The sequence below is a fragment of the Gouania willdenowi genome, unplaced genomic scaffold, assembly GCF_900634775.1.
Source record: "Gouania willdenowi unplaced genomic scaffold, fGouWil2.1 scaffold_55_arrow_ctg1, whole genome shotgun sequence".
Taxonomy (NCBI): domain Eukaryota; kingdom Metazoa; phylum Chordata; class Actinopteri; order Blenniiformes; family Gobiesocidae; genus Gouania; species Gouania willdenowi.
The window spans coordinates 523,417-543,565 of NW_021145219.1; the positions used below are offsets into that span (position 1 = coordinate 523,417).

The 20,149-nt window shown below is 38.3% G+C and overlaps 1 protein-coding gene across 1 annotated transcript; it reads left to right on the forward strand.

Annotated features, from left to right (window-relative positions):
- The first annotated feature begins 597 nt into the window (after positions 1-597).
- gemin2 (gem (nuclear organelle) associated protein 2) lies at positions 598-18,689 on the forward strand. The gene is made up of 10 exons (XM_028442555.1): positions 598-913; positions 2,328-2,412; positions 9,841-9,930; positions 10,001-10,060; positions 17,151-17,270; positions 17,485-17,529; positions 17,600-17,668; positions 17,824-17,934; positions 18,383-18,441; positions 18,528-18,689. Exons 1-10 carry the CDS (start codon positions 780-782, stop codon positions 18,565-18,567), a joined length of 813 nt encoding a protein of 270 aa, XP_028298356.1. The 5' UTR covers positions 598-779; the 3' UTR covers positions 18,568-18,689.
- The last annotated feature ends 1,460 nt before the right edge of the window (positions 18,690-20,149 follow it).

Consider the following 20,149-nt stretch of genomic DNA (forward strand, 5'->3'; position numbering starts at 1 on the left):
TGTAATAGTTACTTGCACCCCCATGTTTATTTTTGGTAATAAATCTTGCCACAGTTCCCTTTAGTTAATTGCAGTAAACATCTCACGTAGAAACTTAAAAAGAAAGAGACCAATTGTAGCACAATTGAACTTAATTTATTTTTCACAAAGGTATCTGTAAAATACAATTATTTTTAAATAAAACAACACATTAATTCAATTCAAGATGAAAACAATTCTCAGGCTCTAAATATAGCTATACATTAATGAACTCTAAAACTGAGAAAATAACCACTATTCAACGCTGTTTTGGTGCCGTGCATTACGTTTAATCTGATTGGTCGGCTATGATGTGACGCATTAAACTGTTGTCTGGTTATTTAATGTTTTGTTGTTTCACAACAATGTCCGTTGATCATTTTAAAACAAAAAAGTACAAGTAAATGTACTTATTTAGAAATATAGTCAAAAAAGTACAAGCACCCATAAAAGCAACACAATTACAGTAACGTGAATAATCCGTTACTAACTCTGGTAAATCATCATGAAATCTGTAAAATGAGCAAAATCACACAGAATAAACAGTCACGTGATAATGACCACTAACCACTAGCACGCGAGCACGTTGGATAATGGCTGTACGGAAAAATCAATTAAATAAAATAATTAAGACATAATGATGACAACTATTGTCGCGCGGACTAAAGACGTCATCAGTGAGCGACGGTAACACGATGGAGTCCAAGTTGTAAACGTTGCTTTGTTGTTATTACGGTTTGTGTGTGAGGAGGAGGAGAACCATGAAGTCAGACGTGGAGGAACTGATGCCCAGGCTGCTGCCGGTGGACAGTGGCACCGGACCCGGTACCGTTACCGGAGACATGGAGCTGAACGGAGCCCCCAGTAACCCACAGGACTACCTGCGACTGGTGCAGTGAGTTAGTGTACACACACACACACACACACACACACACACACACACACACACACACACACACACACACACACACACACACACACACACACACACACACACACACACACACGTTTATTTATTATATATTTAATGGTGGAGTTAAAAGTTCAAAGGTGGTGCAGAAATAATGCTGAGTTGCTGTCTTTGATTTCTCACATATTAATTTTTAGTTTTTTTGTTAACATTCATAACTCAGTTATGATTGTTATGGTTGGGGTGAATTACAATTATGTCTTCAATTATCAATGTTCAATTACAACTAAATTATAATTAGGCTGACCGGCATTTTTTCCAATTACAATCAAAATTACAATGATTATTTTTACACTGAAAGTCAATTACAATGAGCCTTTATTAAATAAGCCCACCCTTCCTCTTGTGTTAGCTTTTTGTTAGCATCTCTTATGATAATGGATCAGTTTGACTCATGTCTTAAATCAGCTGTAAAATACACTATAAAATATGATTTAAATTTGTTTTTCATTTCTGGGTTACCTTGTTAAGCTTTCTAATCAATGAAAAACATTGGTATTAATCTCTTTGCTGTGGACGTCTGAGCCTTACAATTATAATTGACCCCAACACTGATTGTTATTGTGTAAAGGTAAACTCTTTGCAGTATTTTAAATAAGTTAAAGGTATTCTAAAACGTCATGGGGGAAAAATCCCCCAAACATAAACCTATTCTGTTAATTAATTATATTTTTTGAGTTTACCAATACCAACACTAAACACAAATAAATGACCTTTTATTTATTATTATTTTAATGGTTTTGTATTCATTATCCCTGCTTCAAGCTGGATTTGGGTTTGAAATGAAACTATAAAAGCAGACTGTGTTGCGGAGGCCTAAAATTGAAATTCCAAATATCTGTGATGGACTGGCGCCCTGTCCAGGGTGTACACTCGCCTAGTTAACAATGACAGCTGGAGATAGGCACCAGCAGAACCCCGCAACACTGAAAAAAAGAGCAAGTGGGTTAGGAAATGGATAGGTGAAAAAATGTGTCAAACTCGTAATTAAACTTCAATTCTTAGCAAAACAGAAATGTACCCACTGTTGCTCAGTGGTATGAAGATAGACCTTGATAATGACAATTAATATTTTATGGACATACGGAAGCCAATGGTGGATCTAAATGGAGGTATTGAAGACGGAAATGACACATGAATATGACTTTGCTTGAGATGGGAGACGAGTATTTAATGTTGTTTATTTTGAATGTAATAGTTTTTGTACGTGTCTGGTTTTATTCTTCTCATTGCTTGTTTGTTTAATTTTCTTTTGTGAAAAGAACATAAAGAAGAGTTTTCGTTTTATACAAATCACTGTATTGTCAGTATTCTGACTGTTTGAGTCTCTGTCTGTCAGGTTGGAGGCAGCTTCCTGTCCTGAGGTGGTGGTTGCTCAGATTGACCCAAAGAAACTGAAGAAGCAACAGACAGTTAATGCATCTGTGAGTGATTACTACACAAAATACAACCTGTAGACTCACCCAGAAGCGTCTCACCTGTGGGGGATGCATCACCCGCACTGTCATAAAAACAGAAATTCATCCCACTCACTCTTTACAGAGGGATTAATTGTTGAACACGCATTGGTCCAGTTAAGATTGATTGAATGGAGATTAAGCCAATCACTGCCAGCTATTTGATGAAGCCGCCGTTCCGAGAAGGTAAACAAAGAGTTAACGGCGATGTGTAAAGTGACAAAAAATGAATAACAGGTGGCACAAAATGGTCCAAAGGTGGCAAGGACGTGGCAAGAAAAGAGTGAAAAGTGACTAAAATTGTCCAAAAGCAGTCAAGAGTGGCAAAAAAAATGTACAAAAAAGAGAAAACGGTTGGTATGTAATGGCTATAAGTAGCTTAAATCAGCAAAATGTGGCAAACAATAGTGAAAAAGGGCAAAATGTAGAAATACGTAAAGAAGTGTTATTTATTGGGCAAAAAGTAACTTATTTGGATGAAAAGTGGCAAAAAAATGGTTAAAAAAATAAAAAGTGTCACATTTTTGGGAAAAGGCTAAAAAATGGGACAAAAGAAGCAGGGCTGCCCGATTATGGCCAAAATGATCCTCACAATTATCTGGATCAATATTTTAATCACGATTATTAATCATGATTATTCATCCTGTTAAGGAAAACATCTGTATTTTTTTTAACTTCTTTTTAACAAACAATATGTGAACCATTTAGAGTCCAAAAGAAAAGCTTTAAACAAGTTGTTAAATACTATAAAATTTAGGCAAGGCAAATGTATTTTTATAGCACATTTCATACACAAGGCAACTCAATGTGCTTTACATGATCAAAAAGTGCAACAGAAAACATTCAACAGCTTAAAATCAGTAAGAACATTAAAGTCAGTAAAAACATTTAAAATCATCAACAAACACATTACATCAACAACATGACCAAAAATCTCTCTCCCAATCATACTCAGTAGAGAAAAAAGTGCCTTTAACTTTTATTTAAAAATGTTCACATTGGATGCTGACTTCAGCTCTGCTGCAGTTTGTTCCACTTCTTTCAATCAATCAATCAATCTTTTATTTGTATAGCGCCAAATCATAACCAATGGTATCTCAAGACACTTTACAGTAGAGCAGTCTTAAGGACGGACTCTTCATTTTATGGATACACACATATACATATATACGTATATACACATACATATGTATCCCACACCCAACATGAATTCATCATGGCGGCAAGGAAAACCTTCTGTTAAGCAGGAGGAACCTTGTGTGGATCCCATTCCTATGATGAACAGCCATCCACGTTATGCTGTGTTGGGTGTGTGCAGAGGAAAGGGTGGAGACAGAGTTGTTGAGACTCTGTAACTCCACACTGAGGATCCCACGGACCTGCAAGACAAAACCCAGAAGGAGTACAGGAGCAAACACACAAGGGAAGAAGCAGATATAGAGGGAGTGTTTGAGAGAGGAATGGGACCCTCTCCGGTCCCTCTCTAACCTAAATGACCTCTCTCTTAACGCCCTCTCCAACCTCTCTCCAACCGAGCATGCCAGACCCCCCCACCGGCAGTCTATACCTATTGCATCTTAACTATGAGCTATGAGCTGGTTCCTAACTAAAAGCTTTACCAAAGAGGAATGTTTTGAGCCTAACCTTAAAGGTAGAGAGGGTGTCTGCCCCCCGAACCGTGGTTGGTAGATGGTTCCAGAGAAATGGGGCCTGATAACTGAAAGCTCTTCCTCCTATACTACTTTTAGAGACAAATGGAACAACGAGTCGTCCAGCATTTTGAGAGCGTAGTGTTCTGGGGGGATTGTATGACACTACAAGCTCCTTGAGATAGACTGGTGCCTGTCCATTTAGGGCTTTATAAGTGAGAAGAAGAATCTTGAATTCTATTCTATATTTTATGGGAAGCCAATGCAGAGAGGCTAATACAGGAGTAATGTGATCTCTTCTCCTAGTTTTAGTCAGTACACGTGCTGCAGCATTTTGAACCAGCTGAAGTGTCTTAAGCGACTTGCTCGGGCAGCCTGCTAAAAGAGAATTACAATAATCCAGTCTAGAGGTAACAAAAGCATGGACTTGCTTTTCGGCGTCGCCCTGAGACAGGATAGATCTGATTTTAGCAATGTTACGGAGATGAAAGAAGGCAGTTCTTGAAGTTTGTTTTATGTGAGAGTTGAAGGATAAATCCTGATCAAATAGAACTCCAAGGTTTCTAACAGTTGTGCTTCGTGCCAGAGTAATGCCATCTAGGGCAGTTAGGCTAGCATAGGTTTCTCTAAGGTGTCGTGGGCCCAGTACAATGACCTCAGTCTTGTCTGAGTTAAGAAGAAGAAAATTTTGGTCCATCCAGGCCCTAATGTTCTTTAGACAGGCCTCAAGTTTAGATAGCTGATTTGTCTCACCTGGCTTCATTGATACATACAGTTGGGTATCATCAGCATAGCAGTGAAAGTTAAGAGTATTTTCTCATAACATTACCAAGGGGGATCATATACAGTAGATACAGAAGAGGATTGGACCTAGCACAGAGCCCTGAGGAACCCCGTAGCTTACTTTAGTGTACACAGAAGACCTATTATTCACGTGTACAAACTGGTACCTATCAGATAGGTAGGACTTCAACCAGTTTAGGGCAGTCCCTGTGATTCCAAGTAATTTCTCTAATCTCTCTAGTAGAATATAGTGATCTATAGTGTCAAAAGCTGCACTAAGATCTAATAAAACCAGCACTGAGAGTCGTCCTTCATCTGAAGCCCAGAGTAGATCATTAGTTACTTTAACTAAAGCAGTCTCTGTGCTGTGTTGAGCTCTAAAACCTGACTGGAAGTCCTCGAACAGGCTGTTGTTTTGAAGGAAGTCACAGAGCTGAGCCGCCACAACTTTCTCAAGAATCTTTGAAATAAAAGGAAGATTAGATATAGGCCTGTAGTTTGCTAAAGTGCTGGAATCAAGAGTAGGTTTTTTGAGAAGGGGTTTGATTACAGCTACTTTAAAGGACTGTGGCACGTAGCCTATTGATAGGGATATATTTATTGTCTCCAACAAAGATGGGCAGACCAGGGGAACAACTTCTTTAAACAGCTTAGTTGGGATCGGATCTGAAAGGCAGGTCGATGGTTTGGAGGATGAAATAATAGAGTTAAGTTCCTGAAGTCCTATATGTGTGAAACAGTTTAGGTTAGGCCTATTTACATTTAATGGTACAGCAGGCCCAGGTGAAGGCAGGGAGTGGCTAATTTTATCTCTAATCTTATGAATTTTATCGTTAAAAAATGTCATAAAGTCCTCACAGCTGAGGGCAAGAGGAATCATGGGCTCAATAGAGCTCTGACTTTGTGTTAGCCTGGCTACAGTGCTGAAAAGGTACCTCGGATTATTTTTATTTTCTTCAATTAGTGAGGAATAGTATGTAGATCGACTATGTCGTAAGGCTGTCATGTATTTACTATGGCTTTCTTGCCAGAGTATTCGTGACTCCTCTGTGTTATTGGAGCGCCACATTCTCTTTAATTTACGGGTTGTTTGTTTGTGTGCGAGTTTCAGAGCTAAACCACGGAGCTTTCCTCTGATGTTTAATAGTTTTTTCCCTCAATGGGGCAATTGAGTCCAAGGTGGATTTTAGTAGACTAGCAGAGCTATCGACAAGCAGATCCAGTTGAGAGGGGTTATAATTAATATCATATTTATTGGATGGTGCACTGAGTTTAAGGCAGCAGGAATGGCCTCTTCAAATTTAGCCACAGCACTATTGGACAGATTTCTATTCGTCACTATTTTATTGCACAGTGCGAGATCCTCTAGGATAATGTTAAAAGATATTAAAAAGTGATCTGATAGCAGAGGATTTTCAGGGTAGACTTTTAGTTCATTAATATCAAGGCCATATGTTAGAACAAGATCAAGAGTATGAATTAAACGATGAGTAGCTTCATTAATAGTTTGAAAAAAGCCAACTGAGTCTATTAGGGACATAAAGGCTGAGCTCAGGCTATCACTCTCTTTGTCCACATGGATATTAAAATCTCCTACTATCAGTATTTTATCAGAACTGAGGACTAAGTTTGATATAAACTCAGAGAATTCTCATAGAAATTCAGAATAAGGGCCTGGAGGATGGTAAATTATTGCAAATATGACTGGCTGGCAGGTTTTTGATTCGGTATGAGATACATTTAGAACCAGGCTTTCAAAGGAAGTGTAATTGGCCTTTGGTTTAGGATAGATTAGGAGAGACGAATGATAAATAGCTGCTACACCACCTCCACGGCCTATGTCTCGTGGCATATGAGTATTTAAATGACTGGGAGGAGTGGCTTCATTTAAACTAACATATTCATCTTGATACAGCCATGTTTCAGTTAAACAGAATAAATCAAAGTTATTTTCTGAGATAAGGTCATTTACTCATAGAGATTTGGATCTCAGTGATCTAATATTTAATAGAGCACAGCTATCATAATAGCAATGGGAGGGAAACTGTCCTAAGGCAAGCGCAGAGGGGCGTGGAGGACTCCACCTCTGTAACATGGTCTCATTCATGAGATGTCATAACAGTGACTGTGCCATGTTTTCTGATAGTAGAGATGCTCCCTCCAAAGTAGGGTGGATTCCATCTCTTCCTATCAGGTTCGGTTTTCCCCAGAAGGATCTCCAATTATCAATGAAGCCCACCTCGTTTTCTGGACACCACCTCGATAGCCAGCGGTTAAATGATGACATGCGGCTATACATGTCATCACTGGTCAGATTTGGTAAGGGACCAGAGAAAATTACGACATTGTTTTAGCATACATAAGCACAAACTGATTCAATGTTCACTTTGGTTGCTTCCGACTGACGACGTCGGGAGTCATTAGTGCCAACATGGAGGACTATCCTATCAAACTTACGGTTACTCTTTGCCAGCAACTTTAGATTTGATTCTATGTCGCCCGCTCTGGCCCCTGGGATGCACCTCACGATGCCTGCTGACTTCGCTAGCTTCACGTTTCTCACTATTGAGTCGCCAATTATCAGAGTTTGTTCCCCGGTGAGTGTGTTGTCCTCACGGAGGGGGGAGAACCTGTTTGAGACGTGAACATGGTGGTGTCCCGAGCGGCTTTTTGACCTTCGACTATGCTTACCACGGACAGTAACCCAATCATTGCTGGCCGGGGGGGAGGCTAAGCTAGAGCTAGCACGGTCCGCACCGGCTAGGTCCTGCTTGCTAGCTTCGGTTTTCGTATCAGGGGTGCGGAACCGCTTCTCCAGATTGTTGATCCTCGCCTCCATATCTAACAGTACGCTACACTTTATGCAACTACCATTGTCCCTAAAGGAGGACGAGGAGTAACTAAACATCTGACACATCGGGCAGGAGAGCGGAGGGGAGGAGAGAGAAGCCATAGGTGCTAAATTTAAGCTAAGCTAAGCTAAGGACAAAAGGAAGTTTAAAGGAGATTACACTGCCTATAAGAGGCGAGATTGCTTTTTACTTAACCTTCGTACGTTTAACTGTACGGTAAAAAATTAAAACAAGTGTTTTCAAGGCTAAAATATCAATGACAACAAGTTTGATTAGAGTTAGCAGAACACAGTAGTAGAGCGCTGCAAGCAGCGGTAGAGCGTAAACAGAAAATGATCGATACGTCACCAGCCACCACCAGCCAGCAGCCTTCTTTGCAGCATAACAACTAAACACAGCATCACCATGTTTACTGTGAGCTCTGGGCTCCACTATCTGACCTGTGTCCATAGATCTGAGAGACCTGCTGGGTTCATACCTGACTAACATGTCACTGATGTATTCTGGACCAAACCCATTCACAGATTTATACACCAGCAGCAGAACTTTAAAGTCTATTCTGAGGCTGACTGGTAGCCAGTGTAAAGACTTTAAAACTGGAGTAATGTGCTCTGACCTCTTTGTTCTGGTTAAGACCCGAGCTGCAGCGTTCTGAACCAGCTGTAGATGTTTGATGCTCTTTTGGGGGATTCCTGTCAGAAGACCATTACAATAGTTCAGTCTGATGGAGATAAAAGCATGGACCAGTTTCTCCTGATCTTTCTGAGTCATTAAACCTTTCACTCTAATTACCCAGTAATTTAACATTTACTATGGGCTAACTATATACATTAATTTCAGTGTATAAAGGAAAGTTAAAAATTTCAGACGATCAGGTCAATTTTTTCTTAGAGGCAAAAATAAAATAAAATAAAAGTTGATTAATTGTGCAGCCTTAAAATGAAGTTGCAAAATGACCAAAGAAAAATGTAAAAAAGGGTTAAAAAGTTTCCCTATTTAAGGTTTTCTTGGGGAATAATAATTCAAATGAAGACATAAAGAGCCACGTTGAGTATTACTGACTTAATAACTGCGATATATCGTCATTCACGATATATCGTCAAAAGCATTCTCACTGGTAAGAATATATAATTCCACAATAGAAACGATAAATGCCCATGTCGGAAATTAGCGAAGGCCACGGGCCATTTGTCTCTCAATTTAGCCAAGAATTCCGCTAAAGATCTTGTTCCACGGGACAAAATTTTCCACAAGTTTGTTGTCAACAAATTGGTATTTTCTGGAGCGCTGTTCACGGCAGCTCCTCCACGGTGTGCACCACCGCCGCTCCCACCCCCAGCCCTCACACACACACACAGATGGCGGTGATCGTCATGACTACCTGAAGCTGCCGTGCTGCGATACATCATGGACAGCTACTTGGTTAAAACCAGATAACCATTCAACAAAGTCAACCAATCCAAGTTCTTCCATCAGACCCAAAGTTCCAGAAAGAAAATAATTTCATTTTAAGTGAGGAAATAAATGACTTACATACAATAACACTAATAGTAATCCACATGCACTAATATATTCCATAAAATATCAGCTCATGAACTCTTTGAGTCAGCAGTTATTGTAGCCTTTTTAATGTGTTTAGTGTTGATGTTTTCACATTTATTTGTGTTTGTAAGGAACCTGTTTACACTTTAAGTTGGGAATTGCTTTATTTGTTTATAGTTTTTTACTTATCGTGATGTTTATTGTTATCGTGATGAATACCAGAAATTATCGGGATAATTTTTTTAGTCCATATTGCCCATTCCTAGTAGCCAGGATTAGTGACAAGTTATGCAAGATGTTTTTACTATATTTAATTTTAACTAGATTAACATTTGGCTAAGTGAATGTATAAAATACAGTTATTAAAGATTGTGTTTTCATTTTTTTTTTTTTAAATAATTTAAAAATCAGTCATTTTTAAAAAATCAATTACGAGACAATTTAGTTGACCCCACTTAAACTCCAGGTGACCCCACATGGGATCCCAACCCTAAGGTTGAGAAACACTGATCTAATCCCTATAAACGTAACCGAGTGTGAATAAAAGGTGAAGATGTGTTGTTTTCCAGGTGGCTGGGTGTGAAGCGGCTCCACTGGGTCTGTGTCCCAGTCTCCACTGGCAGCAGCAACAAGTCAGTAACTTCTCTGACATCAGACAGGTGAGACGTCACTGCTTCCATCACTTTTACCTGTGCAACATAAACATGACACTACTGCTCTGTTCTTTAGAGCATCACGAGGAACAGGCAACACTGGAGCAGTCAGACATTGGATGAAAATGTGATGATGGTGAGAAGCTGCAGTCATTAGCAACATTAGCCTGACTTTACTCAATCACAGGCCGCTGGGCCTGATCTAAAGGTCCATTTGTTCCTTTGTTGCTCATTCAGGACAGCTAATGTTATGCTCAGAGGTATTCCCACCTTCTCTTTGTCAGAGGTGAAAGTAACACATTACAACTACTCAAATTACTGTAATTGAGTTGCATTTATGTATTTTTATTTAATCTGTAATTTTACTTGTATTTAAAGAGTAACTAAACCCCAAAACCACTTTTTTCTGCTGAATACAAATGTATTTGGGTATGAATTAGTGCTGTTGATTGATCCTGGTCCAACTTTCAACATTTTAGTCAAAGTATTTCAATTTTGTCATATTTACTTGTAAAATGTCAGCGTTGAGAACAAGATCATGTGACATTTTGGGATCATCTCACTTCACAAACGAGCACTGTTAGCCCCACCCCCTTTCTAAAACCTAGCACCTGTGGGTTCTACCAACTGTGGTGAGTAGGTTGGATTGAGAGAAGAGTGAATAGAGAGGTATACTGAGTAATGAGTAGCTAGTTAGCATAGCATAGATTGTTCATTGAAGAGTTTATGGTATAGACTGGGTGTGTCACTGCTTCAGGAGCCCCACCCATAATCAAGGCATTTTTAAAAATTTCGCTCCTAGTGGCAGGTCAGGAGAAAGCAGGGGTTTAGTTACTCTTTAAGTATGTTTTGAAATCAGTAAAGTCATTTGTTACATTTCTACACAGGCTCACCAAACAGATTTTCACATGGGACTGCTTAAATATTTATGGAACAAATAATTTGCCATATTATTCTCAAATTATGGTTTAATATATGTTTATGGAAATAAATTACAATATAATTTAAATTTGTTAAAACAGAAGTTGATTCTAGATTTCCAAAAACAATGGAAATATGGCTATAAAAAAAACTCAAAGTTAAGACATTATATTTATTTTAAAGAGGAGTTCCAAACAGAAGCATATATTAGGCTAAACATGATTCTACAGTTGTGTGCGAAAGTCAGGGCACCCCTTTAAAAACAGCATATTTTATATATTTAAAAAGTTATATTCATATTTACTGTCTCTCTGGTATATGGGAAAAAAAGACAATATTGTCAGGAAACATTAATGCATAGTTACATTTTATTTTATAAATTGAACAAAATTACAAAAATGAAAAACATAATTTTGGCATGTGCAAAAGTCGGGGCACCCTACAGCATCAGTACCTTCAGTACTTAGTAACACCCCCTCTGGCAGATATCACAGCTTGTAAACGCTTCTTATAGCCAACAACAAGTCTCTGGATTCTATTATTTGTGATTTTTCCCCATTCTTCCTTGCAAAAGGCTTCCAGTTCTGCAATATTCCTAGGAGGTCTTGCATGCACAGCTCTTTTAAGATCTACCCACAGATTTTCGATAATGTTTAAGTCGGGAGACTGTGAAGGCCATTCCAAAACCTTCAGCTTGCGTTTCTTGAAGTAGTCCATGGTGGATTTGGAGGTATGTTTAGGATCATTATCCTGTTGTAGAAGCCATCCTCTTTTCAGCTTTAGCTTTTTTACAGATGCTGTGATATTTGCCTCCAGAATTTGCTGGTATTTAATTGAATCCATTCTTCCCTCCACCCGAGCAATGTTTCCTATCCCACTGGCTGCAACACAACCCCAAAGCATGATGGATCCACCCCCATATTTAACAGTTGGCAAGGTGTTCTTTTCATGAAATGCTGCTCCTTTTTTTCTCCAAACATACCTTTGCTTATTGTGGCCAAAGAGTTCTATTTTAACTTCATCAGTCCACAGCACTTGTTTCCAAAAGTCATCAGGCTTCTGTAGATGTTCTGTTGCATATTTTTGACGTTGTATTTTTTGATGAGGTCGTAGATAAGGTTTTTTTCTACAGACTCTTCCATGAAGGTCTTGTTTGTGCAAGTATCGGCGCACAGTGGAAGGGTGCACCACCACTCCTGAGTCTGCTAAATCTTCCTGGAGGTCTTTTGAAGTCAAATGTGGGTTTTGGTTTACCTTTCTGACCAGACTACGAGCTGTTCTCTCCGAGAGTTTCCTTGGTCTTCCAGATCTCTTCTTGACCTCCACAGTTCCCCTCACCTGCCATCTCTTAATTATGCCTCGCACTGTGGAAACTGCAAGCTGAAAACGCTTTGCTATCTTCTTGTAGCCCTCCCCGGCATTGTGGGCATCAATTACTTTAATTTTTTCTGTCTTACACAGCTTCTTAGAGGAACCCATGGTTGCTGAGTGTTTGTACAAGGTTTGTGGAGTCGCCGTATTTAAGAAACCCTCAAATTGGCACCAGCTGGCACTCCCTAATGACAATTGTTGACACATGCTTCAGGACCAATGAGCTGGTAGAGGTCTGAGCTTGTAAAAAGAATCTGACACTTTGAAACTCTCAGGGTGCCCCGACTTTTGCACATGCCAAAATTATGTTTTTCATTTTTGTAATTTTGTTCAATTTATTAAATAAAATGTAACTATGCATTAATGTTTCCTGACAATATTGTCTTTTTTTCCCATATACCAGAGAGACAGTAAATATGAATATAACTTTTTAAATATATAAAATATGCTGTTTTTAAAGGGGTGCCCTGACTTTCGCACACAACTGTATGTCCATTAACACCTGTGTGAGTGAGTGAGTGCTGGCTGCAAAAAAAAAAAAAAGTGTTGCGCTTCAGCTGTCAGTGACTCCTCTGATCGGAGCAAAGTGGGAACAAATAAAGAGGCTTGAAGCACAAGCATCCGATATTGAATCAATCCTTTTTGTGCACAAGAACGTGGATTATCCTTATATTAGATATACGGATTATGTTAACAGATCCACTGCACACCTGTGTTGGACGTGTGATTGTTTCCCCGTGCGCTGATCTGATGTTGACATTTACTGTTTATTAATAAAAGCAGGCTTACCACTTAATCGAGGAAAAATAGGTTTTAATTGTCGGCTTCAGGTCGGGCTCTGATATAAATAACTAATGTCTGTGAGACCTGTAGGTTTCACTTTTGCTTTATTGTGTTCTGGTCAAAGCTTGAATATGGTTCATATCATAAATGGTCTGTTTTCAAAAGCCCATCTGCACCACCAAACGCATAAAGAAAATATTTGTCTCTTTTTCTTTTTCCTCGTCCTCCTCCACCGGCTCATTCATTCTCTGGCTCGACTGCACACAAACTCAGAGACAAACGCGTCATTGCACACGTGGGTCAGATTGGAGCCACAAAATCGTTCACACTGGAGTCTGATACAGGTCACATTTTAAATAGTGAACGGACAAACAAAGAATTGGATCTGTGTTTGTTACGATTAATCAGTACTCTTTACACCTCTGGTCTTTGTTTCATGTGTATTAATGTGTGTGTTTGATGTGTATTAATGTGTGTGTTTGATGTGTATTAATGTGTGTGTTTGAAGTGTATTAATGTGTGTGTTTGAAGTGTATTAATGTGTGTGTTTGAAGTGTATTAATGTGTGTGTTTGAAGTGTATTAATGTGTGTGTTTGAAGTGTATTAATGAGTTTGTTTGAAGTGTATTAATGAGTTTGTTTGAAGTGTATTAATGTGTGTGTTTGAAGTGTATTAATGTGTGTGTTTGAAGTGTATTAATGTGTGTGTTTGATGTGTATTAATGTGTGTGTTTGATGTGTATTAATGTGTGTGTTTGAAGTGTATTAATGAGTGTGTTTGAAGTGTATTAATGTGTGTGTTTGAAGTGTATTAATGTGTGTGTTTGAAGTGTATTAATGTGTGTGTTTGAAGTGTATTAATGTGTGTGTTTGAAGTGTATTAATGAGTGTGTTTGATGTGTATTAATGAGTGTATTAATGAGTGTGTTTGAAGTGTATTAATGTGTGTGTTTGAAGTGTATTAATGTGTGTGTTTGAAGTGTATTAATGAGTGTGTTTGAAGTGTATTAATGAGTGTTTGATGTGTATTAATGTGTGTGTTTGAAGTGTATTAATGTGTGTGTTTGAAGTGTATTAATGTGTGTGTTTGAAGTGTATTAATGAGTGTGTTTGATGTGTATTAATGAGTGTATTAATGTGTGTGTTTGAAGTGTATTAATGAGTGTGTTTGAAGTGTATTAATGTGTGTGTTTGAAGTGTATTAATGTGTGTGTTTGAAGTGTATTAATGTGTGTGTTTGAAGTGTATTAATGAGTGTGTTTGAAGTGTATTAATGAGTGTGTTTGAAGTGTATTAATGTGTGTGTTTGAAGTGTATTAATGTGTGTGTTTGAAGTGTATTAATGAGTGTTTGATGTGTGTGTTTGAAGTGTATTAATGAGTGTGTTTGATGTGTATTAATGAGTGTGTTTGATGTGTATTAATGAGTGTATTGTGTGTGTTTGAATTGTATTAATTTGTGTGTTTGAATTGTATTAATGAGTGTGTTTGATGTGTATTAATGTGTGTGTTTGATGTGTATTAATGTGTGTGTTTGATGTGTATTAATGAGTGTGTTTGAAGTGTATTAATGAGTGTGTTTGATGTGTATTAATGAGTGTATTAATGTGTGTGTTTGAATTGTATTAATGAGTGTGTTTGATGTGTATTAATGTGTGTGTTTGATGTGTATTAATGTGTGTGTTTGATGTGTATTAATGAGTGTGTTTGAAGTGTATTAATGTGTATGTTTGAAGTGTATTAATGAGTGTTTGATGTGTATTAATGTGTGTGTTTGAAGTGTATTAATGTGTGTGTTTGAAGTGTATTAATGTGTGTGTTTGAAGTGTATTAATGTGTGTGTTTGAAGTGTATTAATGTGTGTGTTTGATGTGTTTTAATGTGTGTGTTTGATGTGTATTAATGTGTGTGTTTGATGTGTGTGTTTGAAGTTTATTAATGTGTGTGTTTGAAGTGTATTAATGAGTGTCTTTGATGTGTGTTTGAAGTGTATTAATGTGTGTGTTTGATGTGTATTAATATGTTTATTAATGTGTGTGTTTGATGTGTATTAATATGTTTATTAATGTGTGTGTTTGATGTGTATTAATATGTTTATTAATGTGTGTGTTTGATGTGTATTAATGAGTGTGTTTGATGTGTATTAATGAGTGTGTCTGATGTGTATTAATGTGTGTGTTTAATGTGTATTAATGTGTGTGTTTAATGTGTATTAATGAGTGTGTCTGATGTGTATTAATGTGTGTGTTTGATGTGTATTAATGAGTGTGTTTGATGTGTATTAATGAGTGTGTCTGATGTGTATTAATGTGTGTGTTTGATGTGTATTAATGAGTGTGTCTGATGTGTATTAATGTGTGTGTTTAATGTGTATTAATGAGTGTGTCTGATGTGTATTAATGTGTGTGTTTGATGTGTATTAATGAGTGTGTCTGATGTGTATTAATGTGTGTGTTTGATGTGTATTAATGAGTGTGTCTGATGTGTATTAATGTGTGTGTTTGATGTGTATTAATGAGTGTGTTTGATGTGTATTAATGAGTTTGTTTGATGTGTATTAATGATTGTGTTTGATGTGTATTAATATGTTTATTAATGTGTGTGTTTGATGTGTATTAATGAGTGTGTTTGATGTCTATTAATGAGTGTGTTTGATGTGTATTAATGTGTGTGTTTGATGTGTATTAATATGTTTATTACTGTGTGTGTTTGATGTGTATTAATGTGTGTGTTTGATGTCTATTAATGAGTGTGTTTGATGTCTATTAATATGTTTAGTTACGAGAGGATAAGTCAAAATGTTTGGTTGTTGGATGTAGTAACCCACACGCTTCATTACAACGTCTCCCAGCATCAGAACCTTTTTGAAGTGCCTGGTTGAGTTTTATTTTTCACGGAAATGTACCCACATCTGTGGGTAAGGTCATTTTTGTGTGTGCACAGCACTTCAAGGATGACCGCTTCTACAACCTCCACCAGTATAAAGAAGGATTTGCCGAAAGACTTTGTCTGATTGAGGGTTCAATTCCTTCTATCTTTGGAAACGACGAACAGAGCACTTCGGTAAGCTGTAAATAACGCTAAAAAGTGTGATGATAAGACGTCCCTGTCATCGTTTTGTTAGCATTAGCAGTTGCACCGTCTTCATATGTTAGCGCTGTGTGCTCGTTTTAGATCCTTGATGATATGGCCTACGTGATTTAATTTAAGTCTAAAGTTTTCATTAGTCATTTCATTTTGCCGTTTTTGTCTTTGAAAAGACTGTATTAAAATGCATTTCGTGACGTTAGCTTGGCGCTAGCGTTAGCTCGGTGCTTGTGTTAGCTCGGTGCTTGTGTTAGCTCACTTGTTAGGGTTCTGCAGGTTCATCATCTTCATTTTCATCTCGCTCCGCTGGGTCCGACTCTGGCTCGAACATGTAAGGCTGGATGGACAAGTCTTCTGTTGTTGACATTTTGTAAATAACCTCTGAATAAAAAGTTTATGTGCCGCTACATAGCCATATCTCTTCTATCAAACTACAAAAATAGCCGAGCAGGGTGGAGTTGAACCTGGAGAGGGGGCGGGGTATGAAGTGTCTCATTTGCATTTAAAGAGACCGCACCAAAACGAGTTGCTCTCAGAAGCACATCAGAAAAGGGGTCTGGGGAGCTATAATAATGAGGAATTCAGACCCAAGCATTGCAGTTCCGCTTTATATAGACCACAACTGTATGATTTATATGTAAAAAGGAAGGATTTAAAACCATGATATGTCCCCTTTAAAGTGTGTGTTTGATGCGTATTCATGAGTGTGTTTGATGTGTATTAATGTGTGTGTTTAATGTGTATTAATGTGTGTTTAGTGTGTATTAATGTGTGTGTTTGATGTGTATTCATGTGTGTGTTTGATGTGTATTAATGTGTGTGTTTAGTGTGTATTAATGTGTGTGTTTGATGTGTAATAATGTGTTTGATGTGTATTCATGAGTGTGTTTGATGTGTATTCATGTGTGTGTTTAATGTGTATTAATGTGTGTGTTTAGTGTGTATTAATGTGTGTGTTTGATGTGTATTAATGTGTGTGTTTGATGTGTATTAATGTGTGTTTAATGTGTATTCATGTGTGTGTTTAATGTGTATTAATGTGTGTGTTTAATGTGTGTTCTACAGCCAAAGCTCACAGATGACGAGGGTTGGAAGAGGTTCTGTTTAGGTGAGTTTGTCTATCAGGGCTCCTCATCCCACTGCGGCACACGGCCGGACCCCGAGCCAGAACTTGACTACACAAAAGTAAGAGGATGAAAGCCAAGCTCCTCCTCACTCACAGGAGCAACACTGAGGTGTGTGTGTGTGTGTGTGTGTGTGTGTGTGTGTGTGTGTGTGTGTGTGTGTGTGTGTGTGTGTGTGTGTGTGTGTGTGTGTGTGTGTGTGTGTGTGTGTGTGTGTGTGTGTGTGTGTGTGTGTGTGTGTGTGTGTGTGTGTGTGTGTGTGTGTGTGTGTGTAGGTGGGCTTCCCTCCATTCCTCAGCATCGTCAGCAGACTGAACCAGGTACTCACCTCTCTGCAGTCCTCACACACTAAACCACGCCCACTCTGATCAGGTGTGTTTGTTTCCTCAGTCAACAGTCTTGCTGATACTGGACATTCTCATCAGTTGGTATGAAGAACATGAGTTTGTTCCACAGCTGGTAAGTTCAATGAATTGATGACTGCCTCAGTTCCACTGAAACACAATCAAACAACAACGCTGCACATAAAGAAATAGTTGTTTCCCTCATGGACTAAGGACGTGTAGTACCTGCTTCATGGTGGCTATGGTGTATTTATCAAATGTTGGTTCCAGGGTCGCTGGTTGTATGCTCTGCTGGCCAGCCTGGAGAAGCCCCTGCTGCCTGAAGCCCACTCCTCCATCAGACAGCTGGCTAGGCGGAGCTCCCAACTGCGCCGCTCACTGGTACGTTCCACTCGTCCACATCGTTTAAATGGACTTTCATCGAGGCATTAAAGGGATCCTTCACTGTTTTTATAAACGTGCCCCAAAGTCTTTGTAATGTACTTATTAGAAGATCTACGCCTAACAAAACACATTATTTTGCACCATATTTGTTTTATAAACTTTTAAAAAATCTGACTACTTTACAGTTTTAGGGCCTTTGTTCCTTCATCTTGAAATCACGTGAATGATGTCATACAGCCCCACTGCCTGTAAACATCCTATTGTTTTCTATTGGAGTGAAACATTCAGCCTGATTTTTTGATTATTTATCAGCTTTTTTGGTCAAAATGCCAATTTGTGCTGCTTTTGGTTGCTCTAAAAAGTTAAAGATGTCGATGTAACCCACTTTTGTTTACCGAAAGATGAGAAAAACTGTTGTGACCTGAAAAATAATGTGTGTTGACAGGAGAGTCAGGAGGATGAGAGGCTGCCTGCTCTGAACCTGCTCATCTGTCTGGTTGCTAGGTAACTTCAAAGTCAATTAATGAACCCTTTTAGAATTTCCCATGGTAAATAACTGGCATTAACCAATATCCATTCATTTCATACAGATACTTTGAACAGAATGACTTGGCAGATCAACCACAGTGAACTGCAGCCTGACCATCTGACCTTATTGTTGTTGGCTGACTGGACTTAAATATTTTCTTTTAAAGTTTTTTTTTGTAACAAATTGTTGAATATCACAACTATTAAAATGTATGTGGATTTAACTCATTTGTTGTTGGTTAGTCTTTTATAAACCAATAATTTGTCAGTATTTTGAGGAATTTCCTCATTTCACTCAAAACAACTAGTTTAATTTCAAAGGGAGTTTCCTCCATCAATCAAAACTAGCAAATGGCTGCTCCATCACACGACTCTTGATTCTTGAGAGTAAAGCTAGAAGAAATGAGGCAAAGCAACAGCTTTCCTAGACTGGGACCCCTTGTCTAAATTTTGAAACTAAAATTGTGATGTGCGAACGAGCGCCATTGGCGCGGAAAATTTTGAAATTTGACTTTTTGAGGGCCAAATTTAGTGAACTAAAGCTAAAGGTTTTTTTTTTTTTGGTTTTTTTTCTTTGTTACTGCCTTACTTTAAAGCCAAAAGTTATTTGTTATTATACAAGGGTAGAATCATATAAGTTTATACTTCCTCCTACTCCTTTATGTACAGGCTTCACATGCAGGATTTTGTAACCATTTATTTTCACTTTGGTTTTTTTATTTCTATTATTTTCATTGTGGTAAATACAGTGCTGTTGTGTTCATGTTTGAAATAAAATAAAATTAAATCAAATGGTGAAGGGTCATGACTATTACACTAAGACACACAGGGGCAGATTCGCTAGGATCTGAAATAAAGGGTGGTAAACTAAATGTTTCCCTAAATCCTTTGGAGACACAGTTTCCTCACCTGCTGCGAGGAATTCACTAAGATTGCAGCAATGATTAGTGCACATGCAGAAGTGGTGGAGACCACCCTTATTTAAATGAGGGTTTTGTACATGAAAAAGTGAATTTGAAGCAGCAGAATGTGTTAATAGAGGAAGCTCATAAAAAAAAATGGATGAATTACAGCAGCTCGATATTCTTTATTCATCCCGCAGTGGGAAAGTGTGTGGATGTGAATGACGGAGCGGTTGATGTGCGTGTGATCCGCGGAGGAGAGGTGTGTGGGTACAGTCCGACACTGTAGCAGTTCCGACACAGGTAGCAAGCTTATGTTTATAGTGCAGTCATATAATAAATTGCAGCTCTACAACAACAAAATGGCCTTTTCTTCCTACGCGGTTCCATCTTTAACAAGGGATGAGAGGAGAAGCAGCCCCCGACCATTGAGAGGGTGGATCTCCACTGTGTACCCCCAGCCTTTCCCGTTTGGGGAGACCAAACGGGAAAGGTTTTAACACATTCTTAAAATTGTGAATTCATTCATCCCAAATATATTAACTCATGGTCTGAAAATGCGCTCCCTTGGACGTTTTTCCTCTCCCGTCTCCACACAAATTTCACTGCAGACATCAATGCACAAAAAGCTTTGACAGTTACCACCTGGTTGTGAGCCATGCTAAATTTATATGGACAGAGGCAGCAATCAAGTCCAGCTTTGATGAATCGCATTGCTTCCCCTGCATTAATTCATATGCATTTCCTCCTCCCATATTTTTGCTCCACCTATTATACATATT

Bases quoted from the DNA above. Each gene is read 5' to 3' on its own strand.
- gemin2 (XM_028442555.1), top strand. From the start codon at position 780: ATGAAGTCAGACGTGGAGGAACTGATGCCCAGGCTGCTGCCGGTGGAC. The intron at 2,413-9,840 runs GTGAGTGATTAC...GTTGTTTTCCAG, and splicing joins AACAGACAGTTAATGCATCT to GTGGCTGGGTGTGAAGCGGC. The intron at 9,931-10,000 runs GTGAGACGTCAC...TCTGTTCTTTAG, and splicing joins ACTTCTCTGACATCAGACAG to AGCATCACGAGGAACAGGCA.